We start from the raw sequence: 25370 nt of genomic DNA, 5'->3' as shown, positions 1-25370 counted from the left end.
TTTCCCAATTTGGACTTTACTGTTCTCGTACTGACGACCCTCCGAAGTCTTCTTCAATATGGTCTGCGCATTTGCAACTGCAGCTTCCTTTTACGTTTTACTACTGGTCCCTATACTTCACAAATTACGAGAGACTTCCACACGATTGGTGTTTTTATATGTCCTTCGTCAATTCAGTAGGATCTCAGCCGGATCTTTTTGTGAGATTCTGAAAATTATTTAATTACATTTGTTCATCGTACGGTAAAAAATTATTGTAATTTTTTATTTAAAATTAAATATAAACAGTACATGATAAAAATTAATCGCACAATATACGAAAAACAAATGTAATTAAAAAATGTTTAAAATCTGCACAAAGAGAATTCGACAAAGATCCTCTGTCATTCTTCAATAAGCGCGTGACGAGATAGAAATGACAAAAGTTCACCGTTTATTCATCTATAGCACGCAGCACAACCAACGGTGGATACCAAACTACCATCATTCAACGAAAAACTTGTATAAAGCTGTTTGATCACATTATTTTAAAAATACTTTTGCGACCGAAGTATGAAACTTTCTGAATTAATCTTATCCGACTTTATATTGGATTATTTCATATGAAAAGTCGTTTTAATCAAGCTTAAGCTACATGGTTAAATTTTCCTTCTCCAAATTCATGCGTTGAACATCACAGCCGTCAGAGGCAGGTGACGGGGCGAAAGTGGTGACGGTTGCTTTTGCTTTTGCTCTCTGGGGTCGTGGAAGACCAAGAGAGCCTCGTGCACGTTGACTGGTATTGGCATCTCTCCCAAGGTCCAAAACTAGCAGATAAAAGTAGCGGTTTTTTCGTTTTGTACTGCAAAGACTTGGTTACCCTTCGTGTGGGGGCATGCAGCAGCAACGCTTTACTTTCTGAAAATTGTAATTTTAATTTTTTTTTGTTATTCTTTTTTCTGGGTGCTTTTATTTTGGCTTTTTGGATATGAAAGCTACTTCATTTGATTGGTGTTTCTTTGGTTTGTGCGGTTTACCCAGAAGGAATCTAATTCTGGGTTTTGTTAATCTGAATAGTTTGTGCAGACCAAAGTGTTTGTTCTTCTGCTTTCTGTTTTCTGGGATAGCTTCTCAACGCTGAAAGAAGCTGAATTCTGCTGGAAATTGGACAACTTTGTGGGGATTTCAAGGTGTTTCAGAGAGGTGAATGTTTTGAAGGTAATATTTTGTGTGGTTTAGGAATTGGGTTGTGGTTATTTTCAAAATTTAGTCTTTCTGTCTGGCTAAAGACTGAGGAGGAAGCTTGTGAGCATACTTCTGATTCTCCTTCACTGGGTGAGTCCCTCTTTTCAGTTTGGAAGGTAATATTTTGTGTGTATTTATATGTTCTCATTGGCATGTATTGATGTAAATAAAGGAAAACACAGATTGAAAGGGGTCCTCCTGCATAAGTTTTTGCAGTCTTCAACTTTATTCTCAAAGTCGATCAAACTAGTGCAAGAACTCAAGTATTATTTAATAATTAGTAAGAACTTTAGCAAGTTAGTATGTGAATCTATGCGGCGTAAATGAATCCAAACATGAACGTTTCCCAGTTGAAGTTATCAAATTCGGTCTTCTGTGATGATTTTTTTGTACCCGAATTCCGTTACTGGTAAACAACTCGTTTATGCTGCATAGAAATGAAATTGGTTTTGTGTCAAGAGCTCTGCTAGACTCTGCATATGGTTCTTGATATGGAAATGTTATAAACTTTATAACCTAATACTTTAATGTTTACCATTTCTGACTAATGCTTTAATGTGAAACTATAAAGTTTCAAATTTGGGTTTGCTCCGAACTTGTGCCTGAATTCACATCGTTTTGCATATGGATTGACGTTTATGGAATATTAGATTGTTTTCATAATATATTAATATGTTACAAACACATGAAAGTAACCATCTTTTTCTTATTGAATGCCCAGATATGAGATAATTTCTCTCAAATGGGTAACGGTGCTGCTGAAGTGGTGGAGGCAGCGAGAAAACATCATTCCTTTAAGGTATAAAATGCTAAATAAGTCTCTTATTTTGTTGCATATGCGATGTTTAATTTTGATGATGCATTCATTGCATCGATGTCTGATCAACTTTTGTCACTTACAACAAGGGACAACTCTTCTTAACCAAACTAATGAAATTGTGAATTGTTCTAGTTTGTATTTGATGTATGAAATATGAAGTCCAAATTTATACACAGCTTGTCGTTTTTTTGGTATCTGTCCCCGTTGGTAAAGGCATGACTATTTTTACAACCAATAGCTGATTTTTGGAAGGAGATAATATGGTGCTGTTGGCAAATATAAAACATGGGACGAGAAAAACCACGAAATTACTGATCTTTCTTCAAGATAACAGAATATTACCCTTACGCTATTTCTGCAATTGTGTGGAAAAAAAAAAGAGATGTTAAGATGTATTTAACTGAGATCTACTTTCAAGAAAGTGACAATGATCATGTTTCCTTGTAATTCTAATGGATACTCTGAGGAACCTCATACTTGAGATTATGTGTCCTTAAACTTTTTAAGTGTACTTATTTAATTGTTTAGTCATATTAGTTAGAAATTTTTACATAATTGTTATTCATGGTAACAGGTTCATCGTTTAATGTGCACGGAACTTCTGAGGTTGGTAGATAAAATCTCCAGGATATTTCCAGAGATAGAAGCAGCTCGACCTCGCTGCTCAACAGGAATACAGGCTCTATGCTTGTTAAATAGTGGAATTGAGAAAGCCAAGCTGCTTCTTCAGCATTGCAGCGAGTCTAGTAAACTCTACCTGGTTTGTACCTTTGGATGATTTAGTGTAAGAAATTACATGGAGTGAGATGAATTCTGTTTCTCTCCCTCTCTCTCTCTCTAAATGGCTCAATATTGTAAATCGCTATTCAAATATTTAAAAAAATTATTTTTGAAATTAGTTGCTGGAACGGCAGCTGCAATTGCTCCCTACTGCATCCCTTTTTAGGATGTTTTTTTTTTCTTTTCTAGAAAACCTCTAGAATTGTTTCTGCATTATATAGTCATGTTTCCCAATGAAACTTACATTTGAGAAACTCTCTTTATGAAGCTTTCTCCAACGCCAACGGCTTAGCTGTGTTGAAATGCATAATCAAGGAATTTCTTTAGTTTTGTCATTACGGTTTATCCAATATGAACTGTGTACCTACCAGTCATTCTGCGGTTGACTTGCAGGCATTTACTGGGGATGTGATAGTTTTAAGATGTCAAAAGTCAAGAAACTTGTTGGAGCAAAGTTTACGGCAAATTCAGAACTGGGTTCCAATGATGTTGGTGATTCAGGTTCGTCAACTTACATTCCCTTTTTCCTACTAAAATTTGCATGATCTTTTTGTAATTCCTTTTCCCACAATCCAAATCCCTTTAGATTGGGGTGCTGGGCATAGACCTGCATGCAACAGTATCATTGCTCAAGTCAAACCTTTATAGATATTATCCATCTATCAAAACAATGTTGAAGGTTTGACGTCCTAGCCTTTGTTTTTTCTTTTCTGGAAGCATATTTTGTTAATGATTTGGGGCTTTTTGTTTAAAAGTAAAGTCGGCTGGGCTCGAAGTCACCATGATCTGTGTCATATAATTTATAATTTTTTATGTTGGTTCATACCAATTAAGTCTCAGTTATTTGGTTGAGATGATGATGAAATGTCATTTGCAGATCTCTCAAATAGCTGATGATCTTAAAGGTGCATCATTTATACTGGACCCATCTGAAGAAGAAGCAGGGAGGTTTGTTCGAGAATTGCTTCATAGTGATTCTTCTCGATCAAACCAAAGGGAGGATTCTGAAATCAAGGCTCTTCAAATTGCATCCTTTAGGCTCCATATTACATCATCGAAGGCAATCTTAATGGAGAAAAGATCTATTAAGAAGCTGCTAGATAAAGTTGGTGACAATGAAACTCGAAAAAAACAGATTTTGACTTATTTCATGTATCTATTGAATAAGCATGGAAAGTTGATAACGGGAAAGCAAACAGAGAGTGCCTCAGAGCAGCAACAAGTATCATTTGTTCCTGAGAATTCTGGAAATGGTTTTGAATCTAATCAACACGCTGAAATTGAATCTCCCGTTGGTTATGGCAAGTCCAAGGCACAAAGTAACTTGTTTCGTGGAGCTGTACCTCCTGAAGCATTTATGTGCAGAATATCTTCCAGAATGATGTACGATCCTGTTGTCATTGCTTCTGGACTAACATATGAAAGGATGTGGATACAGAAGTGGTTTGATGAGGGTCACGATACATGCCCAAAAACTAATATGAAACTAAACAACCTGTCATTGACTCCGAACATTACCATGAAGGAGTTAATATCAAGTTGGTGTACACAGAACGGAGTTGCCCATCCTGACCCAAGTGTGCAACCAGAAGCCCTCTCATGGGAAACCTCGTCCACTTCCATTGCTAGTTTAGGCAGCTCTATGAATGATCTTCACCTACAGATGGACTTCAGCAATATATCGTTTGGGTCCTTAGATACCAGTAACAATTCAGACTCATCGCGCAATAAGATTGAAAATGGCTTGAGTTTGGCGCAGAACGACAATGATTCTCTGAACTACCAGAATGCTAAAAAACGCGAGACAGGTGTACAATTTCTATCTGAACTTGGTGAACTCCAATGGGAATCCCAGTGCAAGGATGTCGAAGATGTCAAAAACCATTTGAAATGCAATCCTCAAGCTTCCTATGCTATTTCATCTGAGAATTTTGGTGAACCTCTCATCAAATTTTTGAGGGAGGCACATGACCTGGACGATGTAAAAGCTCAGAGGGATGGATTGGAATTATTAATGACCCTTGTGAGCAAAAGCAGGTAATTTTTTTATTTTGTAGCTGGGAATTCATTACTCTTGCATGCCTAAGTTGTGGTCTAGTGAACTGTTTTATGCATCAAATCCATACTGCAGTTGTTTATTAGATTCTTTTAATTTCGTTTTTGCTGCCTACTGTAGAAATGGGATACCGTATCTACGCGAAGAGGCATATAATCTGCTGGCATATTATCTTGATTCAAAGGTAACCGAAGAAGTTCTTGCCATACTGGAAGTTGTGTCTGGCCACCAGTATTGCGGGTCTAAGATCTCAGAATCTGGTGCACTTACATCCATTCTAAAACTCCTTGACTCCCAGAACAAAGATTTACAAGGACAAGCCGTTAAGATTTTGCGTAACTTGTCCTTATCTAAGGACATTTGCTCAAAAATTGTATCTTTGGAGTGCATACCAAAATTGGTTTCTTTCTTGAAAGATGACGTTCTTTCGGGAGTCTGCATTTCTATATTTAAAAATTTGTCCGATACAGAAGAGGCCAGGATTTCGATTGCTGAAACACATGGATGCATTGCTTCTATTGCTGAACTCCTCGAGACAGGCAGCAGTGAGGACCAAGAGCATGCCGTTGATATCCTCGTTTCTTTATGCTCTCAGCGCGATGAATATTGTCAGTTGGTCATGCACGAGGGTGTTATCCCATCGCTTGTCAATTTATCTAACAAAGGGACAGAGAGAGCAAAGACAAGTGCGTTGGAAGTGCGACGGCTCTTAAGAGACTTCAAATATGCCGATGAGCAGGAATGCTCTGGATCTGCTGACCTTGATGCATCCAGAGACGATGGAAATTGCTCTACTGAAAAGAAATCATCAAAGACTTCAGGATTCTTTGGAAAGAAAATGTCCATGTTCTCAAAAACCAGTTCCCATGCACCGAAAAAGAAGAATTGAAGCCTCTCTGGCGGTTTGCTTCTTATGCCATAGCGTCTCCAAATCTCTTCCGCCGGGTAAGACTAATTGCTTCTAGGCTGGAGCGCTTTGTGGTTCTTAAAAAGTGAGGAAAAGTTATTGGATACAATCTGTGATTTAATTATATATATGCTAATAAACAATAAATGTGAATATAAAATTTATTGAATAGAGTATGAACAACGAAATAAATGTAAATAGAAAAATTGAAGATTGAGGTTTGAGTACCGCAATGTCCTTGAAACAGATATTTCGTCCCTACTCAATGCTTGTAGTTCTACAGATGTCTGCTTCACCAGGATTCAACGATTAAGTTAGAATTCCAGCACCGGAAAACTTAACTTCTGGCGAATTTCTGTGTGGTTCTCTCAGAAAGTATGTTCGTAATTGCAGAAGAAGAATATTGATTTTCTGTGTCCTAAATGCCATGCAGATGGATGTCTATATAATAGAAGGATGCTCGCAACAAGTATGAGAATAGGATGTGTCTGTTGGAGACATCTTCTCTAGAGGGGTGCTTTGGTCTGTGTTCTTTCTGAACTCTTCAGACTTAATCTGAGAGGATGAATCTGTTGGTAAAAAAAATTAATTAATTAAATTCGAAATTAATTAAATCCAAAAATAATTAATTAAATAATTTAATTATTAGAGCCCGAGCCCAAGGTTCATCTTTTGATAATTAATTACCAATTAATCAATGCACCCGAAAGCCCAACATCAAAGGTGAGCTCATTTTTATTCTTTAGGCTTATTACTCCAATCACTTTTTATAAAGAACAAAGCCTTATAAAGTGATAAAATCTTTTGAGAATGGCCAATGTGGAACAAAGAAATTTCTACTCAAACTACTCAAATTTCCAACAAAAGTATCCTCACGTTGTAGGTAAATACGGTGGGGAGTTGACAGGCTTCTGTAATCATATACCAATTTTCACATAGGGTTTTTTTATCGGGTTTCTAGATTTCAGCAAAGTCGTGGGATGTTATTTGATGCGCTTACCTTTTGTCATTATAATTTGCCTGGTTTTGTAAGGTTTTGTGAGGTTTCACGTTTGTTTCAGTTAAACCAATGAACAATGAGCCGGGAAAGACAATCCTGCTACGCTCTTGCGGTCGTATCAGGACGGCTTCAGAAGCTCAGGAGCCGGAGCTTCAATGTGCAGGCGCTGGTGCTGGATCAGATTTTTATCTTCTTTGTATGTTGTCACGCAGTTGATGGTAAGTTGAAACTTGGAGATGCATTAGTCAGCTGGTTGCCTGGGTTAAGTGCTCTAAAATAGCAAGCGTTGGTGAAGTTCAATGGAAAAGGTACGGTTTTGAGAATCCGGGCTGGATTTTGGGAATATGTGAATCGTGTTCGTTCATCGTACATTTTAAATATTTTTATTTAAAATTAAACACAAATAATACCTGACAAAAACTGATCGCACGATATACGATAAACGAACATGATTCACGGATCCCCAGGATCCTCGCTAAAGGGATCCAGAGCGGATCCTGTTGGCAGTTTTGAGAAGGAAGATGTTAAAACTCCCAGCTCTCTGACATGAAGTATTCCACGCCCAATCACTTATCAACTGTTTCGAACACAAATAAAAAAATCCAACAAGATAAAATTTTATTTCACAAGATGCATTTGATTAAGTTCTCTTTTCTCAATCTCAAGCATTGGTTATTTCTTTGATTAACACATTCTTTCAAATCAAACGAGATGCGATTTCATTTCTAGTAACCTGTGGGCCATATATTCCCACGCAATTTAACCCATTAGATCGTTAACTCTAATCTCATTCACCCTTTACTAGTTGGTGGCAAGTCTCCAACTATTACATGATAGAGAGCTGTTAGTGACATTTCAACGTGCTCCGACACACTCTCTATGTTTCTCGTACAGTGAAGAACGAGTGCATGAAAACTTTTTTGGAATGTCAATTTGTCAAAGACATGCAAATGATAAGTAACTTATTGACTTTAGTTGAAGAGAACAATTGTTTCGGTGGACCTTTGTTAGAAAGTAAAATGGGCATCTACATACTGTTTATTGAAAAATATATCGGGATAATATAAAATAATAAAAGCTGGAGTAGCTCAGTTGGTTAGAGCGTGTGGCTGTTAACCACAAGGTCGAAGGTTCAAGCCCTTCTTCTAGCGCAAAATTTTGCTTTATTCAATTTTTCTCCCATAAAAACGGCCAATTTAACCAGCGCCACAAAAACTTCTCCTTTTTTTTCATTCATACCCCTGAAACAATTCAAATTCCTCACCGAGGTAATCACTTCACTTTTGCGGATTTTGGATTTAGGGTTTTGATTTGATTGGTTTCTGCTATCCAGCTAGGCTTTTTTGGGTTTTAGGAACTCGATCAAATTAGGGTTCTTTTTCTTCTAATTCCTGTTCAAAGAATCAATCATAGAAGAGGAGGCAATGGCGACGGAGTCATCGGAGGGAGAAGAGGATGCGAAGCTGACGGGAGGGCACCAGCTGCTGGTAGTCGACGACGATCTCAGAGAAATGGGCAAGAAGGCTGCTTGGAGCGTCAGCTCCTGCAAGGCCGGCAATGGCGTCTCGTCTCTCCGTGACGACAATCTCGACACCTACTGGCAGTCTCTGCTTCAATTCCCCTTTCCCTTTTTCAGTCCCTAAAAAATTTGAAATCTTTGAACTTTAATTTTGTTTGTTCTTGGTTTGCAGATCCGACGGTGCGCAGCCTCATTTGGTGAACATTCAATTCCAGAGGAAAGTGAAGCTCCAAGTACGTCTGAAAGTTCCAATTTTTCAGTTGTTTAAAAATCCAAAATTTAATTTTGACTGATGGTTTTTTATTTTCCCACCAAAAATAAATTTCAGCTTGTTGTTCTCTATGTGGATTTCAAGCTTGACGAGAGCTATACGCCGTGTAAGATCTCAATCCGAGCCGGCGACGGCTTTCACAACTTGAAGGTAGTGTGTTTATCTCTTCTGGGTGCTTTTATGCTTGGTTAGTTGGTTTGAACAGTGAATTATTTGCAATTGTGAATTAGGCAAGTCGGCCAAGTCAGTGTACCCCGAGTTGAAATTCTTATAGATTAGAGTAGTTTAGAATGTTGCTTGTACCAAAAAGAAAAACAGTTAATTGTTCATATATTATCTTTCGTAATATACTGCATTGTGATGCTGGCATAGACCCAATTTGGTTAACTTTTGGCTATCTTGCTGCAAATGATTGTAGGACATAAAAACTGTGGAGCTTGATAAGCCAACGGGTTGGGTTCATATATCACTGTCTGGAAATGATCCAAGGTATGCAGTGAAACCGTTGTTTGTTTTCGAGCATTTGTAGTCATGCATATTTCTACATGTCGTTTCTGTATTGTTTTGATTACAATGCATTGTTGTGTCATTCCATCTGTGCTCGAATTTATATCTTGGTGAGTAGTGGCTTGACAAGGTTGCATTGGAAGGGCTTACATGAATGATGGGTAGGATATTGTTGTTAACAATTCAAAAGTTAGTTGTCCAATTCGTCTTCTTGATCTGATATCTAATACTTAATTGAAAAATATTTAGAACGTAACTGTTCTCCCTTTGGGAAACAAATTGGGTTAAATGACATCTTATTTCATTTTACGATAGCACAAAAGTCGTGATATGAATCTAAGACAAACAAATCGAACAAGTGATCGTTCCATTTCCTTTCAATGTGGTTCAAGGACATGACAGTAAGATAAGCTTGCATCCGATTTGCTTGATGAACGATGATGATATGCTTAAAGAAACATTTGCAAAAATAGATGGTGGTCATGTTCAATTTATTAGACTATCGTTCGAGTTTTGAAATCTTCTGTGCAAATATGTTTGGCAGGGAAACTTTTGTCAACACTTTTATGTTGCAAATCTCTGTGTTATCGAATCACCTGAATGGGAGAGACACTCACGTTCGCCAGATCAAAGTTTATGGCCCTCGACCGTGCGTCTCCTTATCTTTTCTTGCTCACTGATTACTGATATGAGAAATAGTGTGAATTTTTTTAAAAATTTATTTCATTTAAAATGTGCACCGCAGGAACCCTATTCCACATCAGCCGTTTCAATTTACTTCAAGGGAGTTCATTACCTATTCTACTGTGAGATGAGAAATGCGATCCGACGAAGAAACAAAGAGACGGGAAATGCCGGACCTTGAACCGAAACTGGACGGAATCCCTAAACCACATTCTAAGCGCGGCGAGGAAGTTTCTTTGTAATATTTGTAACATTTTGAATCTCCGATGTAATGTTCACTGGCAATAAACTGATGTTTGATACGTTCATTACATAATTTGAATTTTCAACCGAGTTCTCTAAAGCTTCTTTGACTTTTGTGTCAACTTTATAGCCAATTTACACAACTTGACTACGCTCAGATCTGCCGGCAACATTATTAACTTGAAACGTCGTTGTCCGACAGTAGTAGAGTAATGAGCATATGCTTGACCATTAGGCTTTGACTTGATCAAGAAGTAATTAGCTTTTAGAGAATACTACTTATGAGATGCCAAAGCCATGCAATAAAGCAAGAATCCAAGAATCCATGTCGTTTACAAAATGAAGCATGTGTCACCTAAAGTGCCGCGCATGACTCATACGAATATCTTTAATCATCGTTTTCGAGTGCGAATTTACTTTAGATCTAACACTTTTTAAGCATATCATTTTGCTAGATTTCCCTCATCATTAGTTGAAAACCTGTCGCTCATTACGTTGAAATCCGTCGTATAAGCGTGAAGAATTGGAGATACTTACATACAATTAGAGATACTAGTGAAAGAGTGTTGAGTTTCTACTAGTACGTCCTATGTTCGAAACTCCCCATTCCCTAAATTTTCTTAATAATAATATTAATAAGAGAAAATTGTAGTAATGGTCCATCAACTTTAATTCAATTGCTCTAATTGGATTAAAGTTGAAGCACCATTTTTCTAGTTGAGTTAAAGTCAAAGGAATCATTGCTACAATTTTTCTCATTTAGTTTTTCATATTTGCCCCTTGATTCAGTCTCATGTGCGTGACATGTGACTCATTTTGACGGAAGTTCTAATGGAGTTGAAGAAAATGACTATAGCTACAGGTTTTGAGGAGTTAAAGGGACCAACCGTCATAAATTTTTAGTTGAGGACCCATTACAGGTTAAAGTTGAGAGACAATTGCTACAATTTATTCTATTAATAATAGCTGCGATTTTTAGAAAATGACTCATTTTGATTGAAATAGCTGCGATTTTCAGAAATAAACGATCAAGCACGAAGAACTTTTACATAGAACATGGATATGGTTCGAAATTACAGAACAGAATTCAGCAAATGACGATCATGTTCTACAACCAAGTTTTTCATTCACACGCTGGCTTGGTGTCGAAGCTGCTTAAGCAGATCGCAAACGCTTGGAAACAGGACAGCGGGTAGCCATAATCCAAGGTGAAGATGTCTTTTCCAATCTTTCCAAACTGTAGGATTACCCTCTCTTGCTCTTCAGCCGAAACGTTGTGGGACGGATCAACAGCTGCCACAAGCTGGAAGTTTTTCACAGAAGCCACTGTAACGCGTCCTCTAAAGTTAAGGCACCAGCATTGTAGCTGCTCATGCCACCTAGGAGACTTGTTTTTCAAAACCAATGGCTCTGCACCCGGGGCTGACACGTTTGGCTCCGAGAGGGTTTTAGAGCTGAACTCTGCGACCAGATCCTTTTCTTTTGAACTTGGTGAGACAGCAAATTGTTCGTCATAGGCTTGTAGCAACGATGTTGGTGTTGGGGCGGTGCCCCCCTCCTGAATGGACGAGACAGGAATGGAGTGCATAGCACAATGCATTCTCCTTGGACCTCTTGTGCAAAAAATATTGAGCTCGTAAGAGATGTTGCCAACGCTGTAGTTACACGCTGGTACTCTTGGAGATACCTGCTTAGAATGGAACCTTCGAGATGATCGATTTTTTGGTTTGGGTACCGCATCACATGGAGGCTGGCTGTCGTATACGGTGAACTTGGTACCCAAAAAGTTGGACCTGGTAAAACAATTGTTGAATGAGTTTTCGAGAACATAAGTTAAGAATAACTTGACTGAGATATTTGCAAAGTATAGTAGAGCACATTTACCTCAATTTACCAACATATGCACTGCTGGCTCGAGAAAAATCATCTGAAACCAAAGATATAACGAACTCCGTGCTTGTTGCCCTTCTGATCCTTTTGGCTGCTAGCAATAATTTATCTTTCTCACCCTCAGCTGTCAATTTAATAACACAAGTGAACACCATGTAGCAACTTATAAGATTTCTTTTCATCAGACACTTCTCCGTGGCATATAATCTAAAACAAGAATGTTAAAGGAGCAAGACATCTTTAGAAATGCTATTCAATAAGATTGACGGAAACGTACAATAAAACCAACTGCAATCCACAATGACAAAGTTACATTTTCTCTAATAAGAACACGACTTACATGGTGCCAGACCATAGTACAGATAAAATGTGGAAGTTCCTCTATCCCTTCTAATGAAGCACTGTATTGGAGACTGGCGAGGCCCCGGCTACACAAAGCACACCACAAGAAAACACTATTTCAGAGGAGGCAATCAGTACAAGTAAGCACAAACTTTAGAGGTATTAGAATAAAGCAACAGACCTGCTTCAATGAGATTGGAAATGTGAGCCTTCCACATTGCTCAGGAGTTTTGACTATCTCCCCCGTAATGTCCCTCCATGACTTACAAACTGAACCACAAAAAACAACGACAGCTCGAGCAGGCCACGAGGTTTCACTTTCTTCTACCCTCTGAATTATGTCCAAAAGCAATTCCGGAGGCAAGTTTGCCCACTGACCCTGCTGAATCACATCAGTTGGAGGGGTTGGAGCCATATCAGGAGCAATATGCGACAACGTCCTTCTATGCCAAAGCTTCCGCTCACCAACTCGCCTTGACATGCTCCCAATTCCATCTTTCATCTCCCGCAGCTCGCGAACAATGCCTTTGAACGACATCTACACATAGCATATCAATCAGAACATAACGCCAAATCAAAGAGTCAAAACTTTTACAAGGATTTCGAGACCAAAACCTTAGCAGGCAGGCAAATTCTAAAGTTACCATCGAGTAATGAATTTAAACCCATTATCCTTGATTCAAATTCAAATTGTGAAACAAATCGGCCACAGTTTTGACATTAACATTGGCTACGTTCGAGAGAAATCTTAGGATAAACAGCATAATTCCTCCACTCCAAAAAGTTCCAATCTTTTTTCTTCCAATTACATTTCTCTCCTCCATTTCATAACCTCTTCAACCCCCATAAACAATATCTATACATAAAAATCTGTAATTTTTAGAGCAAACTAAAACCCATTAATTTTATCAATAAAAATTGAAAAAGATAATTACTTCTTAAATCTTTGCCAACCAACCAACCAACCAACCTGTTAAACTAGAGCCAACCAAAAGATGGGGAAAAACAAAGAGCCAACCAACCTGTTAAACCAGCCCCGAAACTCACAGCAGATATTTCACGACGGCGACGAAGACTCCAGAAACCGAAGGCAGAAGGCAGGCGGAGGAGAAGCTTTCAGAACGTCCCGGGATCGCAAATCGGAGAACCACGGCCAAACTCTCAGCAGCAGCACCCGACCATGATGTTCTCCGACTTGGGGTCTCTACTTCGAGGCCCTCCTAGATCGCATTCTCATTGTCGCCACCGCATTCTCCTTTCCCATGTCAGCACCGCCACCACAGAGCTCCGATCGGCGCCGGCCCAGCAGAGCAGACCAAAAGAGTTTCGGTATTTCGCTCGCTCGAAACGGATCCGATGCGCTTTTTTTGCGCTTTACGCATTTCGGTGGTGGTTTAATAGTCCCTTAAAATGATAACATTGAAATTGTGGGCTGTAAATTTTGATGGAGGGAATCCGGTGTGTCGTGACTCGTTTTCGTACACGTGGCAATAGTTGTCTACTTTTTTCTTTTTTTATTGATTTGATTTTATGGATCCAACAAAAAATAATAAAATAAGATAATGATTTTATGAAAGAGGCATTTGTCAGTTTGTTTTTAACTTGTATAGAGCTGCTAATTTTCTCCTTTAACTTTAATTTTAACCGATTATTCTTTATATTTTTGTAAGTAGTCGATTTTTCTCTGAACTTTAACTTTAACTAATTACCTCTTAAACTTTTGTAATTAACCAATTTTTTCCTAAACTAAAACTTTAGTCAATTACCACCTTAATTTTATAAATAACCAATTTCCCTCATTGTGTTAGATTTTAAAAATTTTCATCGAATTTCCTGGGGACAACTAACTAACTTTTGATTGATTTGATTTTATGAATCCAACAGAAAATAATAAAAAAAGATTTGATTTTATGGAATTTGTTCTGTAATGTTAGGATTTAGTAGGAAATTAGGAACTTTTACAGCAAATAAAGAAAATGTCCAACCAAAAAATAAAAATTGCATAACCCTTTTATGCTACGCACATCCCCTAATCCAACAAGCTTTTGTCATAATCTAATTGGAAGAAACCCTAATAAGAAACTTTAATATTCTTAACTTTAACTAATGCTTCATGTTTATCCTATAAAAAGGGTGCAATCTTGTCATTGTTGTCAAGTTCAAGTTAATCAATGTTTGATATTATGGAAAAGGATCATTGTCGGATTCCGTGATCGTGACCGTTCATCATATATCATATGGTCATAAATCATTCCAAAATTTAAAATTTAAAATTAAATATAAATAGTACCTAACAAAAACTGATCGCACGATGTACGATGAATAGTCACGATCACGGGATTCTTAGAATCCCTAAAAAAAGAATCCAGCGATGATCTTTTTCTTGATATTATCTAGTGGGATGTTGTTAACAAACTTCTCATTTTACTTTTTCGGCTCTTTCTTATCATATAATGAAGCATGGAGATTCGAATTGTTTATTTTTAGTCACTTTTTAGGATCATCTTTTCAAAAAATTAACTAAATTTTAAATTATTTAGTCATATCTATTGATTATATAATACACGAAGAATGTTTCGTACTAACACATAAAATTTTGACAACGTTAATCAAACTATTAAACGATTTCTAATTTAGTTGATTTTTAAGAGTTTGATATTTAAATGAGGATTTAAAATTAGACAATTTCAATCATCAGGCAATATTGCAAAACAAAAGAAGAATCGAGAAAGTAAAACAAAAAAGTCCAAGTAAGCAGGCTATAAGTATAATACTGGATTTTCTTGTACCAAAAATAAAATTGAAAAAGCCTTTTATTAATTAGTTACATACACGCAAACATTTAATTCAACACACTTTCATGATGAATGTGAAATAATATTGGATTTGAAAATCCCATTACGAAAGGAAAATGCTAAGAGCATCTCCAAATGAGATGTCAAAATCTTAAGTGGAATGTTACTGTGTATATTTGACATCAAAAGTCTTTCTAACCGAAATGTTATTTGCTGACTTGATTTGAAGGCTTTGTGATTTGAAGTCAATTTTGACATCAATGTCAAATTTATTTTTAACTTATTTTAATTCCACTAACATTTCAACCAATAAAAATTTTGTTTCACGTTTTTTTAATAATTACAACCATTTAAAGATCTATTTAAATAATAAAATAAGATTTGACAATTCGGTTGGAGAAGTACAAAAATTGACATAAGACTTCAAATTGCCACATCAGCCTTTAATTGTAATTTGACTTATAATTTGACATTTCCTTTGGAGATGGTCTAAAAAGATTCTCTCAAAATGCGATTCTTCATGAACTATCTGCTACCTCATTTTTTTTTTACATAATATTGCAAAATATTAACATAAAAATTATGCCAAAAACATAAAGAAGCGGAAAGTCTCACTTTTAAAAAAATCTCTTTAACATTTCTTTTATAAAAAAAACTCATGGTCAAAGATGGGATTGACTTGATAAACTCGGAAATTAATTTCTAAGAAAGACTTGGACTTGGGACAAAAGATTCACTCACTTGGACTTTTGGACTAGGACTTCTTGATAAAATCACTTTCATGCGACTTCTTCCAACCCATCACATTGGGAGGGACAATAACTCTATGTGGTTGGAAATATCGCACAAGTTGAATAAATCCTTTGATATTATTTTTTAATTTATTACTCATCATATTCACCCCAATTTGACCAAACACTTGAATTAATTTATCTTAATATCATTTCTTTTAATAATATAAAAATTCATAGGGTGGTTCAAGATTTTATCTAAGAGAAATGTTAACGTGACTCTCAAGTAATCCAAACAGTTTAACGGTAATTTATGTGATAACATTATAAAATATTATGTCAAAAACGTGAAGTGACAGAAATTCATGGGAAGTCTCATTTTAAAAGAGTCTCCTTAGCATTTCTCTTTGATCCAATCCAATCCAATCCATTCATATTGATTGATTCAGTTTAATTTTTATCAGTTTTGATGATTTGCTGGATTCAATTAGATTCTTAAATCGAAAAACCAATGTGGTTGGTTCAAATGACCAATTTGATTGTGAGAATCCAGTAACTTCCAATTCAAGTTAATTTTATGCACTTTTGATGGTATTAGTTGTCACAACCAGTCCCACATTTATAGTTATCGACGGCGTGAATTGACGAGAATACCCTTGGACGTTAATTTGTATTGTGTGATTTAAGTTGGTTTTGGACCCATTTATTATTTTCCCTAAGCTTTTGGACCCAATTGGAAGTAAGGGAATTATTGATTTTTGATTGGTGGCTTTGGACCACACACATACCTTCTCTCTCACTCCCGTACTATCTCTCTCTCGGTTTTCACTCTCTCTCTCTTCCCTCTTTGTACGGACAAGCTTCAACTCACCCCAAACCTTGCAGATCGAGGGTGTAATTGTCACCATTGTGTTCCTTGTGATGCTACGAATCGTTTGACACCAGTTTCAGGTAAGGAATCCTTCGAAAACTCGTGAACCCGTAACAAAAACTTTCATGCATTGTTCACACTCACATAAAATCTTGTGTTTTAGGGAAATCTAAGCTTATAGGAAGCTTAATGAGGTCCTCACGAGTCTCGGGGTAGCTCGTTTGAGGAATTTGGACGTTGGGATCGCAAGAAATGTCGAGTTGCAGTTTTGGTCGGAATTTCGAAGCTTCCCCGACGTGATTTCGTGAGATTTGAAGCTTCAAATAGGTATAACGCCATTCTTCTCACTCTAAGCTTTCATTTGGTTCAAATTTCCTGAAAAATGGTTAAGAAACGAGTGAGAATAGTGAGTTTAAAGTTTTACCCAGTTTTTCGACGACCAGCGACTCGCCGGGGACGAAGACGGAATATTCCATCAGTTTGGACGAAATATTCTCACGGTGTCAGTTAGATTAGACGGAATCTGTTAGGTTTAACAGAATATTCCCTAACGGTGGTTAGGGAATCCGTTAGGTTTGGGCTGCGCGTGGGGGCGCGTTTTGCCGTGCCTTTGCCGACGAGTGGCGGCGCGTGGGAGGTCCAAAAATATTTCTAAAAATATGGGGATGATCCTGAGGTTGTGTAGATCACTGCGTTATATTCATATACCCATTTCGAGTAATGTATGAGAAGTTATTAGCTAGTTTTGTCTATGTGCTTTAAAATAACGTTTTTATAGTTAATTCGCATATAGGTGAGACTTATCCCGAGGACAAGTGTATCCACGGGCGACTCGAGGGTTATGACCCGTCAACATATCAATGAGTGGGCTTTTGTTTTCAGTATATATTTATATACTAGATATATTTCCCAGAAATGCATTTTTTTTAAAGGAAAGTATGATTTGAAATAATATGTCAAATGCTTCTATATTTTGAATATGCATTTCATGGTTGCATATATATATAAATGTGGTGATGTGGAGGCACATGTAAGTTCTGGTAAATTATGTTTGGTTATATGAATCGTCGATGATGTGATATGTGATATTTGATTAAGTAATGTTGAACACAAAAAGCTGCACATAGGGTGATTATTAATTAGCCAGAGATATAAAGTACATGCATGTTTATTTACGTCACCTCCCGCACTATATGCTCATATTGGATCCAACTTAAGTGCACAACATTGTCGTACAGACCTTATTCATGGTTCCGACTCGTAGGTGACTAGCGAACTATCGCCCGACTATTATGAGAGAATAGAGTTGAGCATAATTATATTTCACCCAATCTTGTTGCACAGACCCTTCTTAGGGGTTCCGACTTATGTGCAGTATATTGCCGTATAGGTCATTGTAGTGACTCCGGCTAGAGTGACTTTTGAGCTATGAATTTAGCCGTACAGACTACCATAGGGGTTCCGGCTAACATATCACATTTCTATGAAATTATTCTCACCTGAACTGTTTACTCTATTATATCTTGGCATGGCATATATACCTATGAATATGTTTATGTGAAGCATGAACTGAATTGATACGATTTCAAATATATATATATATATATATATATGTTTATATTTTGATTATGGGAAAAATTATACATGTTTTACAGCGAGGGGTTAATATATTGATAAATGAAATGAATTTGTAAAACATTTTTTTTTTCCCACCCACGTTTTCTGTTTTGCGCTCCTCCAAGTTTTAGGTAAGCTTGATGTTGGTGGCTAGAGGGCGTCGGCAGTTCTGACTTATCTATATAATAGTAGGACATTCCTGGTACTGTATAACTAGCACTTGTCCTACTGGATTGCGCCTAGACTTTATGCTCTGATTAGGAGTGTTTACTGTTGTAACTAATTCCTATCACTTTCTGTTTAGTAGTGCACTCTAGTAATATTGTTTTTAATTATTCGTATATTTGCTATCTTTATCGCTTCCGCAATGTGCACATGACTACGTCACTCTCACGTGACAGCCAGCATGCCTTGACCTTGGTCGGGGTGTGTCAGTTTGGTATCAGAGCCTAGGTTTAGGGCTGGTTTGGTATTGATGTGTTTTGAAAAAAAGCTGCTGCTTTGAGAATAAGCGACTGTGAAATAAATCAGTAAAGTGTTTGGTAAACTTTTTTGTAAAAGTGCTTTTGAAAAAAAAAAAAAACAGTCTCATAGTGGGTCTTTTCATTAAAGGAGCATTGAAGCTCCGTGTGCTTTGAAAAAAAACCAATTTTCCAAAGCTGCAAATAGCAGCTTCAGCTTTTTCCTTTGATTTCAGCTTATTCTCATAGCAGCTTCCAAAATAAGCCTTTTTTTCAGTTTACCAAACACCTAAAACCCTCACAGCTTTTTTTCATGGGTGCTTTTTTTTAAGCACCGCACTCCCAAACCACCTCTTAACAGTCCTGTATAATTATTGAATGTTCTAATCCTTATGATGTCTTATGTCAGAACTATGCCGTCTCGTAGAGATCCCCGTCAACCAGCTGAATCTAGTTTCCCTGATATTGCTCAATTAGGGGAAGCTATAGTTTCTGCCATTCAGACAGCATTCCGTACTCCTCAGAGGACACCTCTTGAGACAGTTCATAATCTGAAGTTAACTCGCTTTATGGGTAATGAAGGTCATGAGAGAGCAGAAAAATGGCTGAATCATGTAGAGAAGACCTTCCAGGTGATGTAGAGTCAAGGAAATCTTCATCCTAATAGGTGGGTTGAGACGACTACCTGATTTTTGGGAGAACAGCCTGCATCTTGGTGGAGACAGGAATCTTACGAGATGACCCATAAGAGATTGTGGACTGGGGAGTATTTAAGGAGCGGTTATCTTAAGAAACAGGAGTTTACTCATCTGAGGCAAGGAAATATGTCTGCTAATGAGTATTACATGATGTTTAATGATTTGTCTAGATATAATCCGGAGGTTGTTGCTAATCCGGTAGAGATGCTTCGCCGTTTCAGTTTGGGTACTAAGAAGAAATGAAGTTCCATAGCGACATCTACTCATTGTGCCTCTTACCAGGAGTTTTATGAGATTCTACTGAGGATTGAGGCCTCAGAGAACATGCCTAGTGAAAGTGAGGAAGAGGAAAGAAAGAATAAGGGTCAGAGACGTAATGACAAAGGAAAAGGGCAAGCATTTCAGGGACCCTGTAAGACTCAGAACTTTAATAGGAGTGGTGGTAGGTCCAGCTCTTCTAGCGGGGGATTAAGTACTAATATGCAGATGAGAGGTGGCAGGTTTACTGGAGGCCCTAGGTTCCAGAGGCAGAGAGATTTTGGTGGTTCAGGTGGATCTGGTGCTCCCTTATGCCGTAAATGTAATAATCGGCATTTTGAGGAGTGTAGGAGAGGCAATAATGGATGTTTTACTTGTGGACAGATGGGTCATAGGGCTGCTCAATGCCCTCAGAGTCAGCAGAGACCCCAGCAGCCTTCATTCTCACCATCCGCACCTACCCAGTACGCTTCAGTATCTGGTGGTTATACTCAGACATGACAAGAAGGTGCCTACCACTACCAGGGCAACGCCGCTCCCTACACCTCAGGACAGTAACAACAGTATTTTCAGGATCCTCAGTATGTGAATGGATACCCTCAGTACCAGGAAGGATCTCTGCTTTATCAGCCTCACTCAGCCGAGGATCTCAGTGGTATCAAGGGGGACAACCCCAACAGGAAGATATTGCTGCTAGTAATGCAGGATCTTCGAGGCAGTCGAGTCAGCAGAGGTAGGGACGTGGTATTCATGCCAACAGAGGTCGCGGTGGATGACATCAGAGTCAGAGGCGTATCCACAACATGTCACTGCAAGATGCCCAGAATAATCCAGATTTAATCATGGGTACGTTAAATATTCTTAGTCATTTTGCTAAAGTGTTGATTGATTATGGTGCTACACATTCTGTTATTTCTCATACATTTGCCCAAGTGACACAACCCCATCCTACACCTCTAGGATATAATTTAGAATTTTCTATGCCTAGAGGGGATAGTTGTTTTGTGGATCGAGTATATCCAGGATGTCCAGTGATAGTATATGGTATTATTATGCCGGCTAATCTTATGCTGTTGGATATTATGGATTTTGATGTGATTTTGGGCATTGATTGGTTGCACTATAATCGTGACAAGATAGATTGTTATGGGAAGACAGTCACATTTCATTGTCCTGGATTACCTGAAATTACATTTGTAGGAGAGCCTAGTGGAGTGAGGCATAGTATTATTTCAGCCATGAAAGCAAGGAGATTGTTGTCGAAACGTTGTCAGGGATATTTGGCTCATGTGGTGTTGAATGATGACACTCCTAGTAGTGTGAAGGATGTTCGTGTGGTCAGATATTTTCCGAATGTATTCCCTGATGATCTGTCTGGATTATCGCCAGATAGAGAGTTGGAGTTTGTTATTGATCTGCTTCCAGGTACGAATCCTATATCCTTGACTCCTTACAGAATAACTCCTGCTGAATTAAGAGAATTGAAAGTGCAGTTGCAAGAGTTAGTGGATAAAGGTTTTATTTAGCCGAGTACTTCACCTTGGGGAGCTCCAGTTTTATTTGTGAGGAAGAAAGATGGAACTTTGAGGCTGTGCATTGATTACATGCAATTGAATCGGGTAACTATTAAAAACCGTTATCCATTGCCTCGTATAGATGATTTGTTTGATCAACTCAGATGGGCCTGTGTATTTTCTAAGATTGACTTGAGGTTGGGATACTACCAGTTGAAGATTAAAAATGAAGATGTCCCTAAAACTGCATTCAGGACTCGATATGGTCATTATGAGTTTCTTGTGATGCCATTCGGGTTAACTAATGCACTAGCAGCTTTTATAGATTTGATGAATCGAGTGTTCCAACCGTATTTGGACAGGTTTGTTATTGTCTTCATTGACAATATTCTGGTATACTCTAAGTCTAAGGTTGAGCATGTTAAACATCTGAAGTTGGTGTTGAGCAGTTTGAGGGAACACCAACTATATGCTAAGTTTAGCAAATGTGAATTTTGGTTGAATCAAGTAATATTTTTGGGACATGTCATTTCTGCTCAAGGCATTCAAGTGGATTCCCATAAGGTAGCAGCTGTGGAGAATTGGGAGCAACCTCGAACCGTCACCAAGATACGGAGTTTTCTTGGCTTAGCAGACTATTATAGACAGTTCGTTAAGGATTTTTCAATGATTCCTCTGCCACTGACGAGGTTGACTCGAAAGGATATTAAGTTTGAGTGGGATAATAAATGTGAGCAAAGTTTCTAGCAGTTGAAGTACTATCTCACTCATGCACATGTTCTAGCACTTCCAGATGATAGTGGTAATTATGAGGTTTATAGTGATGCTTCTTTGAACGGTTTGGGTTGTGTATTGATGCAACATGGCAGAGTAATCGCTTATGCTTCGAGGCAGTTGAAACCTCATGAGAAGAATTATCCTACACATGATTTGGAGTTAGCAGCTATCATCTTTGCTTTGAAGATTTGGAGACATTATCTTTATGGTGAGAAATGTAAGATCTTCACAGATCATAAGAGTCTCTAGTATCTATTTACTCAGAGAGATCTTAATCTTCGTCAAAGGAGGTGGATTAAGTTACTTAGTGATTATGATTGCACGATTGAGTACCATCATGGTCGTGCAAATGCAGTGGCTGATGCACTTAGCAGGAAGACTCCAGCCAGACTCAATGCCATCTATGATTGTCATGTTCCTCTTTTAGCAGGTTTAAGGTCCACGGGAGTGGAGCTAGGAGTGGAAGATCGAGAAGAAGCCTTGCTTGCTAATTTCCAGGTTAGGCCAGTTTTAATTGATCGTGTGCTTGAGGCTCAGATGATTGATGAGGAGACCCAAGAAATAATTCAAGCAAGGAACCAAGGTAAAAAGAAAGATTTTGAGATTCGAGAAATTGATGGCATGCTTATGCAGGAAAGCAGGATGTATATGCCGAATAATGCAGAATTAAAGAAAGAAATTTTGGATGAAGCACATATTCGGCATATGCGATGCATCCATGAGGCACTAAGATATATCATACCATTAGACCACTTTATTATTGGCCTGGTATGAAAAGAGAAATTGCCGAATATGTGATTAAGTGTACCATTTGCCAACAGGTTAAAGTTGAAAGAAAGAAGCCGTTTGGATTAATGCAGCCATTTCCCGTTCCACAGTGGAAATGGAAAAATATTACTATGGATTTTGTGTACAGGCTCCCTCGTACCTAGAATGGTTATGACGGCATTTGGGTGATAATTGATCGGCTTACGAAGATATCGCATTTTATTCCAGTGAGGGAGAAGTATTCGTTAAGCCGATTAGCTAAGTTATTTATATCACAGATTGTGAAGTATCATGGTGTGCCAGTTAATATTATTTCGGATCGGGATCCCAGATTTACTTCCAAGTTCTGGATAACATTCTAGGAAGCTCTTGGTACGAGATTGCTTTATAGTACATCATACCATCCTCAGACAGATGGACAATCTGAGAGGATCATTCAGACATTAGAGGATATGTTGAGATCTTCAGTGCTGCAGTTTGGAGATAGTTGGCATGATTGTTTGGATTTGATGGAGTTCGCCTACAACAACAGTTATCATTCAAGCATTGGTATGGCACCATTTTAGGCACTTTATGGGAAATCTTGTTGTACGCCTCTATGTTGGTCAGAAGTTGGCAAAAGAGTTTTAGTGGGCCCTGAGATCGTGGATGTGACTACACAAAATGTTCAGGTGATTAAGTCTAACCTAAAAGCGGCCCAAGACCGACAAAAGAGCTTAGCAGACAAGCTTGCCACTGATCGGAAGTATAATGTAGGTGATTGGGTATTTCTGAAGCTATCACCTTGGAAAGGTGTTGTACGATTTGGAAAGAATGGAAAGTTGAGTCCTAGGTACATTGGACCATATATGATCACCGAGCGAGTTGGTGAGGTTGCTTACAGGCTTGAGTTGCCTCCAGAGTTGTCCAAGGTACACAATGTGTTTCATGTTTCAATGCTTTGACATTATGTTTCAGATCCTTCACATGTGATTCCTCCTCAACCTTTAGAAATCAATTCAGACTTGACTTATGAAAAGGAACCAATGACTCTATTGGATTGGAAGGAAAAAGAACTGAGGAACAAGACAGTTCATCTGGTTAAAGTGTTATGGAAAAATCATTAGTGGAAGAAGCTACTTGGGAGACAGATGATCGGATGAGAGAGATGTATCCATGATTGTTTTATAATAATTAGTGGATGTATTTGTCATGTATAATTTCGAGGACCAAATTTTATAAGGTGGGGAGATTGTCACAACCCGTCCCACATTTATAGTTATCGATGACGTGAATTGACGAGAATACCCTTGGACGTTAATTTGTATTGTGTGATTTAAGTTGGTTTTGGACCCATTTATTATTTTCCCTAAGTTTTTGGACCCAATTTGAAGTAAGGGAATTATTGATTTTTGATTGGTGGCTTTGGACCACACACATACCTTCTCTCTCTCACTCCCGTACTATCTCTCTCTCGGTTTTCACTCTCTCTCTCTCTTCTTCTTTGTACAGACAAGCTTCAACTCACCCCAAACCTTGCAGATCGAGGGTGTAATTGTCACCATTGTGTTCTTTTGTGATGCTACGAATCGTTTGACACCAGTTTCAGGTAAGGAATCCTTCGAAAACTCGTGAACCCGTAACCAAAAATTTCATGCACTGTTCACACTCACTTAAAATCTTGTGATTTAGGGAAATCTAAAGTTATAGGAAGCTTAATGAGGTCATCACGAGTCTCGGGGTAGCTCGTTCGAGGAATTTGGACGTCGGGATCGCGAGAAACGTCGAGTTACAGTTTTGGTCGGAATTTCGAAGCTTCCCCGATGTGATTTCGTGAGATTTGAAGCTTCAAATAGGTATAACGCCATTCTTCTCACTTTAAGCTTTCATTTGGTTCAAATTTCATGAAAAATGGTTGAGAAACGAGTGAGAATAGTGAGTTTAAAGTTTTACCCAGTTTTTCGGCGATCGGTGACTCGCCGGGGACGAAGACGGAATATTCTCATGGTGTCAGTTAGATTAGACGGAATCTGTTAGGTTTAACGGAATATTCCCTAACGGTGGTTAGGGAATCCGTCAGGTTTGGGCCGCGCGTGGGGGCACATTTTGCCGTGCGCGTGGCGGCGCGTGGGAGGTCCAAGAATATTTCTAAAAATATGGGGATGATCCTGAGGTTATGTAGATAATTGTGGTATATTCATATACCCATTTCGAGCAATGTATGAGAAGTTATTAGCTAGTTTTGCCTATGTGCTTTAAAATAACGTTTTTATAGTTAATTCGCATATAGGTGAGACTTCTCCCGAGGACGAGCGTATCCAAGTGCGACTCGGGGGTTACGACTCGTCGACATATCAGTGAGTGGGCTTTTGTTTTCAGTATATATTTATATACTATATATATTTCCTAGAAATGCATTTTTTTTAAGGAAAGTATGCTTTGAAATAATATGCCAAATGCTTATATATTTTGAATATGCATTTCATGGTTGCATATATATATATATATATATATATATATATATATATATATATAAATGTGATGTTGTGGAGGCACATGTAAGTTCTGGTAAATTATGTTTGGTTATATGAATCGTCGATGATGTGATATGTGATATGTGATTAAGTAATGTTGAACTCATAAAGCTGCACCTATGGT

At 38.0% G+C, this 25370-nt stretch overlaps 3 protein-coding genes, 1 long non-coding RNA gene and 1 other non-coding gene across 9 annotated transcripts; 4 read left to right on the top strand and 1 right to left on the bottom strand.

Moving 5' to 3' along the window:
• The first annotated feature begins 560 nt into the window (after window positions 1–560).
• On the top strand, window positions 561–6033 carry LOC126610985 (U-box domain-containing protein 5-like). 4 transcript variants are annotated; one of them, XM_050279172.1, is made up of 7 exons: window positions 561–778; window positions 1057–1314; window positions 1946–2023; window positions 2619–2804; window positions 3218–3325; window positions 3702–4861; window positions 5001–6033. In XM_050279172.1, the coding sequence occupies exons 3-7, from the start codon at window positions 1967–1969 to the stop codon at window positions 5767–5769; spliced, it is 2280 nt and encodes a 759-aa protein (XP_050135129.1). In that variant the 5' UTR covers window positions 561–778; window positions 1057–1314; window positions 1946–1966; the 3' UTR covers window positions 5770–6033. The 4 variants fall into 4 exon arrangements, with proteins under 4 accessions (XP_050135129.1, XP_050135136.1, XP_050135144.1 ...); XM_050279179.1 differs by having other exon boundaries at window positions 768–906; XM_050279187.1 differs by lacking the exon at window positions 561–778 and having other exon boundaries at window positions 917–1197.
• A 1831-nt stretch (window positions 6034–7864) lies between these two features.
• TRNAN-GUU (transfer RNA asparagine (anticodon GUU)) lies at window positions 7865–7938 on the top strand. The gene has a single exon. It is a non-coding gene; the product is annotated as a tRNA-Asn (tRNA).
• A 72-nt stretch (window positions 7939–8010) lies between these two features.
• On the top strand, window positions 8011–10111 carry LOC126613935 (anaphase-promoting complex subunit 10). Its single transcript, XM_050281545.1, has 6 exons — window positions 8011–8390; window positions 8479–8539; window positions 8635–8727; window positions 8996–9066; window positions 9629–9733; window positions 9830–10111. The coding sequence occupies exons 1-6, from the start codon at window positions 8212–8214 to the stop codon at window positions 9897–9899; spliced, it is 579 nt and encodes a 192-aa protein (XP_050137502.1). The 5' UTR covers window positions 8011–8211; the 3' UTR covers window positions 9900–10111.
• Window positions 10112–11032: 921 nt separating this feature from the next.
• LOC126613731 (tubby-like F-box protein 5) lies at window positions 11033–13647 on the bottom strand. 2 transcript variants are annotated; one of them, XM_050281314.1, is made up of 5 exons: window positions 13266–13647; window positions 12425–12781; window positions 12242–12329; window positions 11896–12025; window positions 11033–11804 (listed from the first exon to the last, which is right to left on the bottom strand). In XM_050281314.1, exons 2-5 carry the CDS (start codon window positions 12779–12781, stop codon window positions 11135–11137), a joined length of 1245 nt encoding a protein of 414 aa, XP_050137271.1. In that variant the 5' UTR covers window positions 13266–13647; the 3' UTR covers window positions 11033–11134. The 2 variants fall into 2 exon arrangements, with proteins under 2 accessions (XP_050137271.1, XP_050137272.1); XM_050281315.1 differs by lacking the exons at window positions 12425–12781; window positions 13266–13647 and having other exon boundaries at window positions 11896–12108.
• A 2918-nt stretch (window positions 13648–16565) lies between these two features.
• LOC126613666 (uncharacterized) lies at window positions 16566–24546 on the top strand. The gene is made up of 3 exons (XR_007620161.1): window positions 16566–16720; window positions 16804–16844; window positions 24458–24546. It is a non-coding gene; the product is annotated as an uncharacterized LOC126613666 (long non-coding RNA).
• Window positions 24547–25370: the final 824 nt, after the last annotated feature.

This window comes from Malus sylvestris, chromosome 2, assembly GCF_916048215.2.
Source record: "Malus sylvestris chromosome 2, drMalSylv7.2, whole genome shotgun sequence".
NCBI lineage: Eukaryota > Viridiplantae > Streptophyta > Magnoliopsida > Rosales > Rosaceae > Malus > Malus sylvestris.
This window is presented reverse-complemented; position numbering and strand designations above follow the sequence as displayed.

Excerpts from the sequence above, each read along its gene's own strand:
- LOC126610985 (XM_050279172.1), top strand. The coding sequence starts at position 1,967 with ATGGGTAACGGTGCTGCTGAAGTGGTGGAGGCAGCGAGAAAACATCAT. Across the intron at positions 2,805-3,217 it reads AGTCTAGTAAACTCTACCTG|GCATTTACTGGGGATGTGAT; the intron begins GTTTGTACCTTT and ends GTTGACTTGCAG. Across the intron at positions 4,862-5,000 it reads ACCCTTGTGAGCAAAAGCAG|AAATGGGATACCGTATCTAC; the intron begins GTAATTTTTTTA and ends TGCCTACTGTAG.
- LOC126613731 (XM_050281314.1), bottom strand. The coding sequence starts at position 12,781 with ATGTCGTTCAAAGGCATTGTTCGCGAGCTGCGGGAGATGAAAGATGGA. Across the intron at positions 12,026-12,241 it reads GTACTATGGTCTGGCACCAT|CTGAGGGTGAGAAAGATAAA; the intron begins GTAAGTCGTGTT and ends TTAAATTGACAG. Across the intron at positions 11,805-11,895 it reads GCATATGTTGGTAAATTGAG|GTCCAACTTTTTGGGTACCA; the intron begins GTAAATGTGCTC and ends TTGTTTTACCAG.
- LOC126613935 (XM_050281545.1), top strand. The coding sequence starts at position 8,212 with ATGGCGACGGAGTCATCGGAGGGAGAAGAGGATGCGAAGCTGACGGGA. Across the intron at positions 8,728-8,995 it reads ACGGCTTTCACAACTTGAAG|GACATAAAAACTGTGGAGCT; the intron begins GTAGTGTGTTTA and ends AAATGATTGTAG. Across the intron at positions 9,067-9,628 it reads CTGTCTGGAAATGATCCAAG|GGAAACTTTTGTCAACACTT; the intron begins GTATGCAGTGAA and ends TATGTTTGGCAG.